The sequence below is a fragment of the Annulohypoxylon truncatum genome (assembly GCF_022578515.1).
Source record: "Annulohypoxylon truncatum strain CBS 140777 unplaced genomic scaffold F4807scaffold_50, whole genome shotgun sequence".
Taxonomy (NCBI): domain Eukaryota; kingdom Fungi; phylum Ascomycota; class Sordariomycetes; order Xylariales; family Hypoxylaceae; genus Annulohypoxylon; species Annulohypoxylon truncatum.
This window is the reverse complement of record NW_025953836.1, coordinates 107,366-123,170: the sequence shown is the minus strand read 5'-3', so window position 1 is coordinate 123,170 and position 15,805 is coordinate 107,366. Positions and strand designations below refer to the sequence as shown.

General features: G+C 45.9%; 2 protein-coding genes and 1 non-coding gene across 3 annotated transcripts; 1 reads left to right on the top strand and 2 right to left on the bottom strand.

The window, feature by feature from the left end:
- Nucleotides 1-9,064: 9,064 nt before the first annotated feature.
- Nucleotides 9,065-10,835, top strand: F4807DRAFT_454356 (uncharacterized protein; the record flags this gene model as incomplete). The annotated part of the gene is made up of 5 exons (XM_048000569.1): nucleotides 9,065-9,164; nucleotides 9,236-9,295; nucleotides 9,465-9,527; nucleotides 9,646-9,873; nucleotides 10,105-10,835. 5 exons carry the CDS (start codon nucleotides 9,065-9,067, stop codon nucleotides 10,833-10,835), a joined length of 1,182 nt encoding a protein of 393 aa, XP_047849395.1.
- Nucleotides 10,836-12,979: 2,144 nt separating this feature from the next.
- Nucleotides 12,980-13,052, bottom strand: F4807DRAFT_t148. Its single transcript has one exon. It is a non-coding gene; the product is annotated as a tRNA-Leu (tRNA).
- Nucleotides 13,053-13,936: 884 nt separating this feature from the next.
- On the bottom strand, nucleotides 13,937-15,465 carry F4807DRAFT_314886 (uncharacterized protein). The gene is made up of 2 exons (XM_047995112.1): nucleotides 14,796-15,465; nucleotides 13,937-14,727 (listed from the first exon to the last, which is right to left on the bottom strand). The coding sequence occupies exons 1-2, from the start codon at nucleotides 15,130-15,132 to the stop codon at nucleotides 14,207-14,209; spliced, it is 858 nt and encodes a 285-aa protein (XP_047849394.1). The 5' UTR covers nucleotides 15,133-15,465; the 3' UTR covers nucleotides 13,937-14,206.
- Between the last annotated feature and the right edge of the window lie 340 nt (nucleotides 15,466-15,805).

Genomic DNA, 15,805 nt, shown 5'->3' with positions numbered 1-15,805 from the left:
CGTGATTCAGGTGCGTACATGGGAGGATGTACGCGGTTTGGATAGAGGAAAGGCGGGGTTGAGATAGAGCAAGAGATCATAAGAACAAGATCATAAGATATACGGATTCTCAACGCATATCTAACATGCCTTTCAAGTACCCTGTCCCTTCGTAGACAAGATTAAGATAGTTCAGATGTTAAGGCGAAAAATTATTCAAGAAGAGAAAGAAAAGAGTTGTCCGGCCCGTCTAGGTCGACCGATGTGGTCGGTCGGCGTGGTAGGTTAGACAAGATCTGGGAAGTAACCTCCGTCAGAGGGTTGCCAAGGTGGGGACTCGTGGGGTGTCACTGGCGTGGTTGCTTTCGTAAACTCTTGCAAAATCTTTGAATTCGGCCCTTTCATTGGCTACAATATCCCAGTCAGCGGTCTTTTCAGCTAACTAACAAGGCTAGCCCTGGGCTGGGCCGTCCATTATCGCCGGGCCCCACCGATTAGCACATGTTTCTAGTGCCTGCACGCGGGAGCTCCAATTGGATTCTCACCCTTTTAGCGCCAAATCGAACTTTTCTTTCCTTCGATCTCGTTTCAAGTAGTATTTCAAGTATACCATTAAGCTTCTTAGCACCATTGACTACATACCTTATAATATGATTTAATGGTTTAATAAAAGGTAGGTATGATCAAATGTCCTTTCAGTTTTAGTATACTCCGGTAGACCATATATCAAACAGTTCGAAGACTTGTAAGCACTTTCATTCACAAGATACTAACTGTAAGACGTCCAGGTCTATGTTTGCCAGGGGAAAGGCGATATCGATATGATTCCGTAACGTAAAATGTCATCGGTCGGCCCCCGTATCTTCTTTCCAATACGTCAACTTCTTTATGGCTTAAAATAAAGACACATTTATCCGACCAGTTTCCAGTCGAGCTGAAAATCCACGAGGACGCCACGTGCAAGTTTCGAGGCTCGATGGGCTTAAACACGCCGCATTAGCTTGAAGTGGCGTTTGTGGGGGATAAGATGCTTGTCGATCTGTCGGGAAAGATTGTCTACATCTTACCATGTCTTTTAACACTCGATATCTGGAAGGTGAAAACATTAATGTCGCTATATGTATAGTGATCATTCCAAGGATAAATTATTACGTACATAGCTATATATATGTTTTCATTCATGGCCATCCGTACTTCTTCATAGGTAGTTACTAGGTAGTAGATGTGATAATCGAGGTGGGGCATATTGTATGGAAGTAAGGTGGCTTGATAGCCATATATCGTCATGGAACAACTCATCGGTGGTGGGACATTAGGTTTCATTGTAACTACTATTTGCTTCATAGAACGTTTCTTACCTCGGTGAATCCCATAAACGCGAGAATAGGGATGGCGGATCGGGTCGACTCTATGGCTACCTATGTTCAAGCCGACCTTTGGCATTGAAGACCACTTCAAGATTACTAAGGGAAAGTTTCCGACATATTGCTCGTTGAAAGGTGGCATTAATAGATTCTCTTAGGATAGAATTTGGCACTGCCACGAGTAGGCTCAGAGGCATCCTGTTGCTACCAATATGCAGGAGACATAATAGGACTCGGGAGTCAGACATGCTAATTAATCAAATTAGTAAGAAGTTTGATATTGCCTCCTATTTCAAAACGCCGTATCTAAAGGACTCGGTTGTTCTTATTTGGGTAACTATCTAGGAGAGCAAGCTCATGATACTTATTCGATGAAAAGGATGAAAGTGTACCTAGGTATCCATCATTAACAGGGCGTGCCTAGTTACCCGCAAATCTTGGAAGTAACAATCTTGAGTTGAATCAATGAAGGTCATATATATAGGTAGTTATGTGAAGACATTTTGATAAAATCAATATGCGTGTCGTTTTATGTTGAGTTTATGAAGCTTTGTTATGAATTGTCGATGACTTCAAAGATCTTGATGATATGACATGATATTCGAAAAGGGGCATGTAAGGTCCGCGGTAGTATCAAAGTTGATATATGTAGATGTGAAAGTAACGCCGCGTCTAATTTAGGTAACCCGATTTTACGGTGACTTCGGATTATATTTTAGTGTTCTATCATTCCAAGGCTAAGTAGGTAGGTAGTTTAAGGGGTGGTGATATTCCAGGTGTTATATAACAAGGCTGCCACACGACGTTCTACAGACTAACCGCAGCTGACACTTACATATATGCACGATAAGCTTTCATCCGGCGGAGGGATTTATCGGCAAATGAAAAATCGACCAGAGGTAAGCCTCAAGCAGATGCAGAATAGCCTGTCGGATCAGCTGGAAAAGGAAAAAAAGGGACTGGTATATGCCATCGACTGCATCAATTGGTAACCGATTCAATCGAAGGAAAGGATCCACCGAGACATTTCCAGAAGATCTTGGCAGCCAGTCCTACGCAAGTCGTTGGATGCAAGTTGAAGCACGTGCCTGAGGTCTTACCAATAACATCCGGTGTTAAAACATATCGTGACCCTAATGTGCCTGAAGTGCTGGTCCGGAATAGGTGTCCGGGCTCACTGGGACGCCAGACATCTAAGAATTTCTTCGGCTGGATGTGTTCTGGGCCAATTTCCACGTACATGTAACCCTCTAGCTACTGATTTGATCTTTGTGAGGCCCGACGGTAAGAATATGGTATCTGACGACTGCCTTGCTGACATCGTATATTCCATGGCCAATAGGATATGAAGATGCTTCGTCATCTAGCAGAAAACCGTGGATGATTCTTTTGTTGCCTCTACCAAATTTGACTGCTATCTAGTAGAGATTGTCGATGTCATCACTAGAAGGGTGACGGGCATGATTTGCATCTTATAGGAGAACAGTAAGGCGGGGAAGCCCTGTTTGCTGGATGATGACCAAGAGGACAAAGAGGAAATCTCCCAGAGATCGGGCGGTGGGGGTCCATCGTTGCTATCAACGGAAAAGCTTCAGCGCTCCCTATTACTGGATAGGCTATCAACAAAATTTAGGAAGTTAGTCCAGGCTACTAGTCAGTTTTGTACATGAACGTACGTAAGAAGCGCTTGCAGCTGCATGCAAGAGCTTTAAGTTAACAGAGATCATGGTAAAATGCTAGATGGCCTTTATATCACCTGCCTGCCGACCTGATCTACGTACATGTAATAACAATCTTACACACAGCGTAATGTTAAACTATGGTGTTGTTCGGATTTAGAGAGCAAGTCTCTGACCATGGAAATAAATCAATAATAGCGTCATCATGATTGTAGGTGGAAGCAAGTGTGAGCTATAGATTGAATGAGGCAACGTTTGGGACATCCTAGGCCATTCTCAGATCATATGCATTTGATGAAGTGCATGAGAGAATACCGAGTCCGTGGAAATGCAATAGAGATAGCCGTGGTATCCTGAAGAAAACCTTAACAATATGCATACTGTTTTCTCACTGAAGCTGATACGGATTGGATCCTTTGAATTTATAAATTCTGCGTTAAAAATATCGTGAAGATTTTATATTACTCGGCCGAATCCGAACCTAGCTGACTGGATACCTAGGAATGGCTTGCAAGGGAGAAAAGAAATGTCCGAATTGCTGACGTGTGAGTAGAAGATCTTTACATTAAACTACAAATCTACTAGATTAACTCATCCTCCTTAATTATCAACATAAACTCTCACGCCGCAGATCTAATAGTAGACCGAGTCCATGGGAAGCGATTTACTGGGTCTTTGAATTCAAGAAGAGTTAGGAAGTGATAGGCATCGGTGTCAGCGATGCCATGGACATCGGATTTTCAGTTTTGGAGAGTGGTATTTGGAATCGCGATCCAAGTCGACTATCCTCAGGGGTACTAGGATGAGCGGTATGGGGTTGTGGAGGTCCAAGGAATTGCGAGCGCCATTGAACCGAAAGGAGCAGATTGCCAATTCAGGAAGCTCATGGAGAAAAAGGACGGTCAGGCCTTTTCGATCGGCTCGCCGAAGAGACCCTCTTTGCTGGTCACCTTGACTTTCGAAATGTACTGTGTAAGAACCTTGTAATCGATCAGGCCATTCATTAATCGATGACAGTGAGAATGCTATTCAAGTGGCCAAATCGACGGGCCATCCCACAATTTGGTAGCCTCGGGTATTTGGAGCCACTGAACAAGCTAGTTTCTGGAAAGCCCCCGAACGTTGAATTTAATCGTCGCTAAGAGCGCTTAGCGGGGAAAATAAAGATACCTGGGATGGAGGCGGACAAACCAGAGCCCTTCAGAATTGTTGAAAGATGTACTATTTGTCTGCGGGACTTTGATAGTCTGGTGCTCCAATTCAAGTCCGCACGACTCCGCGACCACGGTGTCTCGATAATGCACCTAGACAGGTACGTAGACAGGTTGGGGGAACGGAAACTCTAGAATATCTGTAGATATATTGATGGCAAGCCTGCTTAGTCTAAAACCTAGGCTACCCATACCCTCGGAATTCGGCCGTGGCGAGCTAATACAACTATCCTCTGCTTGGTTCTCCTGTATTGAATGAATGCATTGTGCGTTTTCTCTGGTAGCTGTTACACTGATGAACCACATCTCTGGGTGGAAATTTTGGCGTTGTTCCTCCACGTGAGGTTAGATGGTGGATGGATTCCTGTCAGATACAATTTCATAATTTTAGTGTTATCAGGTGGTCCGTGTGTTTTGATGCCTTGATGCCTTCAAATCTCTGGCTTTCACGTGATCTCCTCTGAGACACGATATGGAGACCATTGAAGATTTTGCAGTTAGTCTTGGCCATAATCTCTTGGATGAAGAAGATAGAATTTTCTTTACACAATTAATTGAATTATCAAATCTCACGTTATTTTGACAATTCCCTTGCTATTAATTGACCTGGACTGTCAATTGTGCATAGGAACCCCTGCTTGAAACCTGCGAGATGCCAAGCCCACGTAGACCGTTGGCTCCTTTAGGATCAGCACTCTTACTCCCCCCATATCTACCGCAGAAAAAGCGTTGATGGTGTGTTGTCGTGTCTTGTCTCATAACTAGACGACGGTGAGAGACAAAGATGGTATATCATCAACATCTGTCTAGAAGACTAACTAGCCGTCCTTTAAAGGCCTCATCCTTCTAATTTGAAACTGGACTGGTGAAATGGAATCATATGTACAGATATATATTGTACATTTCTAGTGTATGTACGTAGTTCAAGCAAATTGTCGCTTACTGTTTTTGCCAGGATGTTGATCTCATCCGTGAGGCTACCTGGGTTTCGAGCAAGGGGTATACGCATGCGCGAGATTTGAGGCGCCGTAGGGCAAGATTCGAACTCGGGAAAATTTACCTTGCCTCGGAAATGCTGAACCGAACGGAAATTGGAGCATGGTTCGCCCAGCTCGGCTCGCCGTATAAAGAGGGTTCTGTTACTTACTTAAAGACTATCGAGTCCGAGATGCCAAACAAGGAATCCGAGGTATGTTGATACCTTCTGTACGTATCAATCCCAACAAAGCCGGTCCTTGTGACTATTGGTTCTTACGTGTATGTGCAGGCTCGCGGGCTTTGACGGTTGTGCGACGTTTCTACGCCGGTATAAACTGGCGGTAATCCGCTCCGCGAGGAGGGTATTTGTGGACACCCTTGCACCATACGGAGACTCATCATCCAAGGCGGGACAATGTTACGTGACGACCTCTACCACGTGTAACAACAGCGTATTGCGTAGGGGGCGAAATCGAATATTCTTTTTACGCCGGAGCTGTCCCCGGGCCTTTCTCAAGCAATTGTATGCGAGATACGATGAAGGAGCATCAAAATTGAAGTGATAGAAATCCAAAGCCTCAATAATCGTAGGTAGGTATGCACAGATGTTGCGAGGTATTTAGCGATAAGAGACTTGTGAGAACGAATCTTCGACTAATAGTGTTGATAATACGAGTACGTATTAGTTATACCCGGCTATCCATGGGCTAAAAGAAATAGACAAGACATGCATGGTGTGTAAAGCGGTCAAGTCGAGACGAGGTTCGTGCTGTTTAATAGAGCGTAGTAAGGACTCTGACGGTGATTTGAAGCTTGAAACGCACCTGGAGCCGCAAGTTTCAACGGGTCGCAGGGTCCAAGATGCGACCCGAGACAAGACGGGAGGCTTCCATAAGAAGATGACAAGATTCAAAACCCCTGCCTCGTCCTTTGCCTATGTGGAGAGGACTAGAGAGAACTGGTGGGCGCCGGTGGGGGTCGTGGTAATCAAACGAAGCGACATGGTGTGCCAGGTGAAGGTGGACAACGGTTCAGACGGCAATAAACTCCGGCCTTGACTTTGTGATCTGTGCTCTCAGCCTTTTGAGCCTTGGGGGGTTTATTACTAGATACCTGGGCAGCTGGGGTTAATTAGTAGGGTTGATTATCGATCTCTGTCTCCTTGAGCCACTTCCTGATGGTCTGCGATTTATTATATCTGAAGTAAGTGGCGACGGGAGGACAACATCCAACATGCGGAGCGTTATACTAAATCGGTAGCTTACTTACTTATTAGTACGATGGCCACATGAGAGGACATTGGATGATGGTGGATTCGGTTGATGTAAAATATCTGCAAGGTGACGAGTGTAAAATCGTTGGCAAGGGACAATACATGTATCTAGGTACATACATACACTATATGTAAGTACTGCCTACATACCTAGCGTGCTGTAATGGAAAAGGTGGAAGTCGCTAAAGACATCCATCTATCCTATCCACCCATGTTTCCAACTTGTGTGCTTATGGACCCATAATAGATCCTGGTTCCCGTTGATTACTAACAGGCATGACCTTGTAACTCTCTGTACCTCCACCACGTATATTGCAATCATATTCTAAGGAAGCCGGTAACGGTGCTACTTCTCAGCTTTGACCGTTCCAGCATTTGTTTGAATAGTGCAAAAGACTAGGTAGGTGTCTTTAAGCACAAGGTACTACGCAATAATATATGTATTCGTTCAATCTTCTCATCGTCGTACTAGAAAGGTTCTGATGACTTATCTAGGCAAATTAGTAATAGACAAGAACATTGAATGCTTCATATCTGCCAACGCATATCAACTACTAACCCATAGTTCCAGTCGCATAAACCACTTATATTTGAACAGATCTCAACCAATCCAGGGGTTGAGGAAACTGCAAATACACCGAAGCTTTTCGAAGTCCTATGACAATCACAATTTGCAACTCAAATGTAAGATTATATCTTCCAACGTTCAAAACAATGCTACTTTGATATAACAATATAACAATGATTAGAACAGCTGTAAATAGGTAAGTATTATACGTATAACGTCGTGATTACTTATAGATGCTTCATTCTATCTACTTACATAATGATTACATCGTGTTATATTGAAACGTTGGAATCAACTTTATATTTTAAAATGAAATATTCTGGTCAATGACTGCCCACCTAAGCAACGGCATTGCTGTTACTTCTATTTGGTATTTGAATCGATTACTTAACCGTTCAAACTTAGATCATAATGTTAAATAGAAGCTTAATAGACAAACCGTACCCGTTGATTCAGGTAAAGCTTAAGCTTAGGAAGTAAGCACATGTACAATACCTTGAAACTCTAGGTCCCTTTACTTATGTACTCCACACGTATCTTCATGTTGTCCTACCACCTTACCTCATCAGGATAGGCCCTTGTTAGAGAATTTCCCTACAGGGAACAGACAATTACCTTACAAGATCAGAAAAAAAGAGGTCTCGAAGGAAAAAAAAATTGTAGGCCAACCACGATTCGGCCAGTTAGATACTACCTAATCTGTGCCCCATTAAAAAATTCACCATCGTCGTCAGTCCAACCAACCCAGGTCTGCCAGGAGCAGGGAGCTCAAAAAGGACCACACCAACGGGACTAAGAAAGAGACCTTCTCCCATTAAATTTTTTCTCCTCCCGTCGCGCGATACACTACTTGTCCCTACTGAGACTTCCTACTTGTCGTACTCAAAAGGTACCTTTTTGGCAAGCGAAAAATAAGGGGGCGTGGAAGTAGCATAGCCGTACTAGGCAAGTACTACCTCTTATAGACGGAGTACCCCTAGTATCAGTTGTATTTCTAGTTGTATTTAAGTATTGTGTGTAGGTGGGAGGTAGGTAATTTGTACACTACAAAGTGTACAATACATACCGTACATAAAACAGGTATGTACTGCGTACACCTAAACCCCCCCATTCCCATTCCCCCATTCTGACCCGGTCTGGTAGATCAACTTACAACCTGTCCCTCCGATAATTTCTCTTATTACTCCTATTAATTACCTACTACCTACTTGAAGGTAGCCATCTCCCGTTACCGTTGCCGCCTCCCTTTTCTAACCCACGTCTTGTCTCCCCCCCCGTCGCGTGTGTACTGCGCAATTGTGTGGTGCAGTCTTTTCTTTTTTCACTTTTTCTAATTTTCCTATTTTCTCCTTCATAGAACTTTGGCGAGCATTCCGTCGCCAAATCGAACAAAACAGGTGTCGCCTTAAAATACTTGGGCTGAAGATTTTCGGTAAGTCGCGAAACCAGAGACATTTTTTTTTAAATCCACTTGATTTTACCATTATTTGTTCTCGCCCTTTTTATTTCCCGCCCCCTCTCGCGCGGGCAACTTTTAGGGCGAAGCTTTAACGTCGACGCGCTCGGAACATGAAATGGCAGCGACTACACGACTACAAAGCAACTACGGTCGAAACTTAATATTCTTCTAGTCGGGTACCTAGGTATTGGGGACAACAACAACCTTATATCCAATCCGGCCTGTATCAAATAATTACCTATTTAGATGCCTGGATATATCAATATTAGAAAACGTACCAGACCCGAATAGAAGACATGCCTTCAAGTTTCCGAGACCACGCTTCCTAAACAAGACGCCAATTATCGCCTTATTCGATACTGTCGCAGTTGCAGTCGCCGTCGCTACACGCACCTTTTGTTCTATTCATTGTCGGACTTAGTCATGACGAAGCTGACCCTAAATCTCCTATAGAATCCACGGTTGCCTTCACACTTTCATCCGGGCGTGAAGAAATTAGCTAGGGAACGGAAAACATCTAGGCATTGGACTGAGTAATATTCGCCGAGACAGTATGTCGCAGCAGTACTACGGAGATTCGCAATGGCCCGGCACGGGTCCATCGCAGTCAACTTGGGATCATCAGACCCCTCCGCCACCCCCGGCGCGATCTGGTAAGAACAGACAGGCAATATCCAACGACTAAAGTTCCGAAGAACGTTATAAATTAACCTTGATATCTCAGGCACCAACTCCACGAACCCGCCCCAGGTCGAATCGATCGCCTTCTCCTACCAAATTGAGGGTACGTAATTCCGCGACAGGGAAGCATTTTGAGAAATGGAAGTTGCAAGATGAATTGCGCAGCCAAATCTTTTGAAAGCATCCACATCACCAGCACTGGCCGAGACGATTATTGCGCATAACGATCGGGCACGCTACTAGGTTCTAATGCTGACATTGTTGATTAATAGAGGTCGAACGAGCCATCGATAATTTGATCAAGAGCGGGAAGATGTACGGTCAGCAGGGTCGACGTGAGTTCACTCCAACCATGGGTAGGAAGAGGGGCAAGGCGTATTAGGGTGCTTGGAAAACAAATAATAAAAAAACTTGGAGGAGTTTTTGCGAAGACAGGTGCTAATTGGTATGTAGATGGTCGAGTTGCATCTGGGCATGGTCCGCGACCGCATTCCTTGGAGTTTGGCGACCCGCGCGCCGGCCATCCTGGTCCCAACCTGCAGAACTTCTATGCTGCGCAACGACACCAGCCTTCGCGCGGCTCCAACGAGGCGGAGCAGATGATGCAGGCCAAGCGGAGGATGGCGGCTCAACGGGAGCGTGATCTTCGCAACTATCATCAAGAGCAGCAATATAACCGAAGTAGGCCTCCCTCTTCTGTATAGCACGAGACTTGTGTCGCAATTCAAAAAAAGAAAAAAAAGTTTCACTCGGCGGAGTCAACATGTTCTATGTTTCTCCCCCGGCTTCGCACGCGATATTTCTATTATGCCTCTTTGACCTCCCGTAAAACACTATTTCAATTTGTTACGATGCGCCGAATTACTACATCGTCATATTTCGCAAATTGGCGCTAACTTCCCATATCAACAGATGTACTTGGTGATCTGTCTTACAACAGCAAGCCTGATCGCGCTCTGAGCCCCGGCAGTATGTCCGAAGACGAACGCCGCGACTTGATTGCACGCCAGCGTAGCGCACTTTTCGGCGGCGACGGTAATTATTCGGACGAGTCCAGCGTCGGCCGACCTGGAGTCGGGGTCTCTGGTTTGCCAACCAGTACTTCCGGTCACCGCGGTCCTTCTCCCATGGCCTACGATTTCGGGCGGCCAAACGCGCCTAATGTTCCTGAAGGCGCTTCGCAGTCTGCCGAGACTCAGGGCCTATCCCGTGCTAACAGCAACGCCAGCCCCCAGTCGAACCCCCCGACTAACATTGGTATTTTTGACAGCGCTGTTGGCCAGCAGGCTAGCCGCACCAGCAACTCGTCTCCGACTGGTGGCTCTCCTCCTCGAGTGGGAGGTGCCTCCAAGTCAATTCAAGGCGGAAGTGCAGTAGCCCCTATCGGCACGCGTCCATCGGCAAGCTCGCAGGCACCCAACCCAGCGCTCAACAAGCGCTCGACAACCCCCCTCCCGTCTCCTTTAAGTCACGGCTTTTCCGCTTCGGGTAATGGCGAGGATGCGAGCCAGGGCGTTTCGACCACCGGAGCTCCTTCTAACCCGCCCAGTGCCGCGGCGGACGGATACAACGGATGGGGCAGCCGTTCAGGTGTCTGGGGAAATAAGTCAAACTTGGGAGTTCAGGCGAGCGTTTGGGGTTAGGAACCAAGACTACGCTCATCACGCCCGAATTGAAGCCTACCCTTTGATGATTGAGCTATTAGGGGCATGCTTTGAAAGGGAAGGCCGATGCTGGAAAGGCGCAGAGAAATCTTATGATGATTAAATCAGCACAAAAATCGGTGTTCAGGTTGGTTGGGTTAGGCGAGGGATGCGTATATCCAGCATGAGCAATGGGTGTTCAGGCCTTTGACGACATGGAAACAAAGATTTGGCAAAATAGGGGTGGAAAACATTTTTCTGTTCGGAGTTCGTTGCGTTTCTGTTTTTTCTTTCTCGACCTACGATACCTTTTTTCGACCCTTTCTCTATTCCCTGGCACATCATCGTCACTTTCTACTTGAGACCATACACATGACACCTATGCAAGAATGATATATAAGAGGTCTTATTCTCTTATTGATACCTGCAAAGGTTTGGGCGGAAAGAAATACGAAAAGAGGATAGGCCATTTTCTGGTAACGGAACGGTACGGCAGGGATACAAGGGCATAGGGTGATCTGCGTTTTTGGTTGCGGTTGCAATCTCTTCCCCATTACACCTATTCTAATCCTAGGTTGCGTACCTTGACCCACTCATCACGGATTTCTTTTCCCTTCAACTCCGTTACGAAAACTAGCATTTAAAGATCGGTCTCCTATCAACAATCTGGATCGGCACATTCGATGACCTCTACGACCTATTCCGCAAATACGATACTTCACTCGATACTTCAGCTCACCACTAGTCGAACTTCTTACTGGATCGATGCTGCATCAGGAGGTCTTCACGGTTCTTGTACGACAATATCCGTGACCAATTCAGCCAATGGGGAGAGTTGCAGGTCATCTCCGCTGATATTGGCGTGAAGTTTATCGGACCAAGACTGGTAGCCTGTCCTCAACTTTTTACCGTCTTTGCGAGGTTGCTTACATCTAAGGTGTGGTCGAGGTGACGTTGCTGCTAGAGGGGAAGTATAGCTCAGATCTCATCCTATTGCGAAAGAAGGGATATCCACAATTACTGAAGGGGTGTTTTTCTGGGGAAGGGTGGCATGGCGGTGTTTTTCATTCTCTGAAATTAAAAAGGACCCGGTTAATGGAAGAAGGCTGTGTTTCGCGCGCGTAGAGGGGAGGGAGGGGGGCTTCTCGTTTTTTATCCCAGGTTTTACTTTTTCTTCTTCTTCTCATTACACGGGGTGTAAAGCATCAGGCTGGAAGGGGAGGGGGAAATGTTTGTGTTTGAGTCACGCACGTCCGCATCAGGGAGTTTGGCACATCGATTCGGCATCAGCAAAGGCAGCAGCAAAAGGAAACTGGCAAATATCTTGGCATTGTACTTCTTCGTTTTCTCCCTGAGCTTATGCTGATGGGTTCTCCCAAGTGTGATCTTGTGAGTGAGTGAGTGTGTGTATGTGTGGTGAATGTTTAGGAAGTAAACCATCGGGTGAAGATGTGATGAACAGATGGTATAAGATGAAATGGCGCTTGTACTCGATATTGTTGTCTGTTTCTCGATACTGACAAGTATATGCCGTAACTGTAAGTAGAGGTAGCTATCCATGAAGCTTGTTGAGGAAGTCCTTAAGAATAGTCTGATGTGATTTGCATACCATGACTACCAAGTTGAAAGCTTCAGTCCGGGAGCCTCATCCAACTTGGAGATAACGCCTTATTTGAATTTTCCTACGGGTTCCAACGAGCTTGGCTAACTATTATTGAGAATATAGCTATCTCTGTTATTCCTTGGGTTATGTGGCAGCGTTCAGTGCGCATTGAACATTCGGTGCGTAAATTGCTTTTAACAGGCAACAATTGGAGATGTGGCTGAGATTGGTTTGGTCTTGAATAGGATTCAGGTGAGCAAAAAAGGGGGACGTAGTCAAAGCAAAGTGTAATATTTGATAGGTAGTTTATGGGAAGGGGAGATGGTTATAATAGGGGGTGACTGATATCATTGATGAAGAGCGCCCGTAGGTCATATATGGCATCATGTAAAATACCGATTACCACGATCTCTGTTCAAATCTTCTATCTACTAGGTAGCTAGAGAAAGAGACGTAGGTAATACGGGGGTTGCAAGTGAAAGGGGTGTTATCAAAAAAGTGAAATAGGTACCTGCAAGGGGTAAAAAAAGGAGGGTGAAGATGATTCCGAAGAGACTCGAACTCTCGACCTGCACACTCTCGTGTGATGCTCTAATCACTTGAGCTACGGGATCCTTTCATAGTCGCTGAAGCTCCAAAGTCTCACTGATTTGAATGGATGGAATATCACTGTGTTCAGATTTGCCTATAAGTCTAATGTCATCAGAGGGTCTGAGTAGTAAGGAATGTTCCCTCAAGACTAGGGAGGTACATACGGATACCAACGTAGAGGAGAAAGAGCGAAGAGCTTCCATTTGAAAGGGGCTCTTACGTCCTCCAAGTATGATTGGCTGTTATATTGGATGCATGTAATCAATAAAGGACTTCCTGTGGAAGTCACTAAAATGGGTGAGACTCTTTTTATTTGGTTTTTACCTAACAGTATTAGATGTCTTATATGCCTGGCTCGTGTAACTGGTAGATGGCCTAATAATCGAATGAACCTCATACACATCTCGGTACTTATACAATTAGGGATTCTCCAAACGTCCTTATGCATTGGAGGGTATTCGAGTCTGAAGTCAGACCTACGGGATGACACGGTACCTAGTTTACCTATAAATAGATCACAACATATTGACTGGATGTGTTGTCATCATTATACGAACCATATGGGTCTGGGAGGTGGCTAAGCGGTAACTGACTTTGACTTACACGAATAAAGGGCTTTGATCAAGCCTCTCTTAGCTTTTATTTCCATATTGCATGAAGCACCACTTCCTGTGTTGTTGGCTCACTGGTCGATATATAATACATATATACATGTGTCATGTCGAGAAGAGCGTGCTGTCGATTTAATTTCGGATTGTTGCAAATCGAGGCTTTTTCTCGTAATGTTCTACGCTCAAGTTACTCCAGACTTTCAAGATATGATCCAGTGAAAAAGTCACACCGGAGGTAAATACTTCAGAGTTCATACCAACCCATCAGAAGCATCGTAGCTTCGTAAATTCACTGGTTTCGTTTATGTGAAAATGACGATCAATTCAGACGGCTAACTTGAGATACTATCAGTTCTTGTCAAGGACACACACCATAAAACAATCGCTCATGAGAAAGAAGTCTCTTCGTGTCATTGGCCAAGTTTGGCCAGGGGTATCCATTCCATGTAGACTAGAATCCGAAAGCCTCCCTTTCTTCAACATGCCTTCCACCTTCCATCTCGTCCATAACCAACATATATCGTGACATATACACTCATTACGTCGCGTCTAACCCAGGCTTGTGATTAAAAACCAAGCGACGCGGCAGCGGCATTTAAATCCATCAAATCGTCCGCGCGCAGAGCCTTCGCGGCCCATATTACGGTTCCTCTCCCATCTACAGCAAACAGGCCAGCCTGCTGCCACTTATTCCCTAGCGCCGTTGACGGCCCCTCGCTTGCCCCTGGCGCGCCTCCCACGCCCGCGGCAGCGGCACTAGTAGCATCCTTGGTTGTCCCGTCCTGCTTCAGAGTCCCCGTCCGCTGGAGGGAGTTCGCCACTTTTATACCGAGCCAACCCTTCTCCTTCCAGCCCTGTACCTGCGTCGTGGGGTTGAACATGTACCAGAAGTTCGACAGGCCGAGCCCCCATGCGGCGTAGATGGCGCGGTCTTCGTCGATGACGACTTCCACGTTCCACGCGCCGCCCAGCATGTCAACCCATTTCCACGTCGCTTCGCGCGAGGAATGTGACACCGCGATGCAGGTGAGTCTGCCTTGGTTCTTGATTGCAAGGTCTCGGAAGGCCAAGAAGGATTTTTGTGCGACTGTGAACTCAGTGTGGTTAGCGACAAAAGATATGCAGTGGTATTGTGGCGGTGGGGGCAAGTCATACAAGCACATCCGACGCAACGCAGGAAGAGCACTATAACGGGCTTTCCGCCGCCAAAGGTGAGCTGGCGATCTCGGTCTAGAGGGGCCAGGTCTCCGGGCTTAGGGCATTCGGCGATGGGAACTGGTGGAGGCACGGGCGATAACCAGGCCTGTGCTGTGAGCGGGAGTTTCTTAGTACTCATCCACGCTGGCCACCCAGAACTTGGCTCTTCCAGATCGTCGAGACCAGGCAAGGAACCATCGCTGGGTTTGCTAGGTTTTGATGAAGAGAAATCGAGAGCATCGCTAGACAACCCGACCTTCTTCATCGCCAGTTTCGTAGTTAAGCTTGAAAACATCTTGAACTATCGCTCTTTTTGAGAAATAATATGAACAGCCAAATAGCAGCGTCAATGAACGAAAAATAAAAAAAAATAAAAATCGCTGAAATTAGGCCACACCAGCAACACCGTACTAATCTAATGAACAATGGGAAAGAAACGGACAGACGATCATAAACGAGGATCGTCTAGATAATAGAGGGGAGAAAAGGAAACATAAAACAGAAGGAAATGTCCCTGGCGCCATAGCACACAAGGCTGAGGGAGCTCCTTGACACAGGGACCGTCTCAACCCTTACGTCGGCGGAGGTATAATCCTAGCACTGCGATTGAAACCCTAGCTGGACCCCTTGAATTTCGCGAGGCTGATGCCAAGAACGCCTCGAAGATTCGCGTCGTCCCGATCAGGTGAAATTGGAACTAATCGGGACTAGTTTCTTGTACAACCCGTGGTAGCGAATGTGGTCTCCGCGGGGTCAGCTAAACTCAATCGAAGAGAGTTCGGGTTGTTGAATCCTCCAGTGTATGCATATCAGTCATGGGTAAATCTTCTATGTACAGCGTAGAATGCTCTGATATTCTCAGCTCCTGAACGGATACCGAGCTCTATCATTGGAGGATAAACCCCCACGCCATAGTCTTAGGATGTCGGCTGAAGGTCTCATGCTAAGACACGGGAGATCCTTTACCA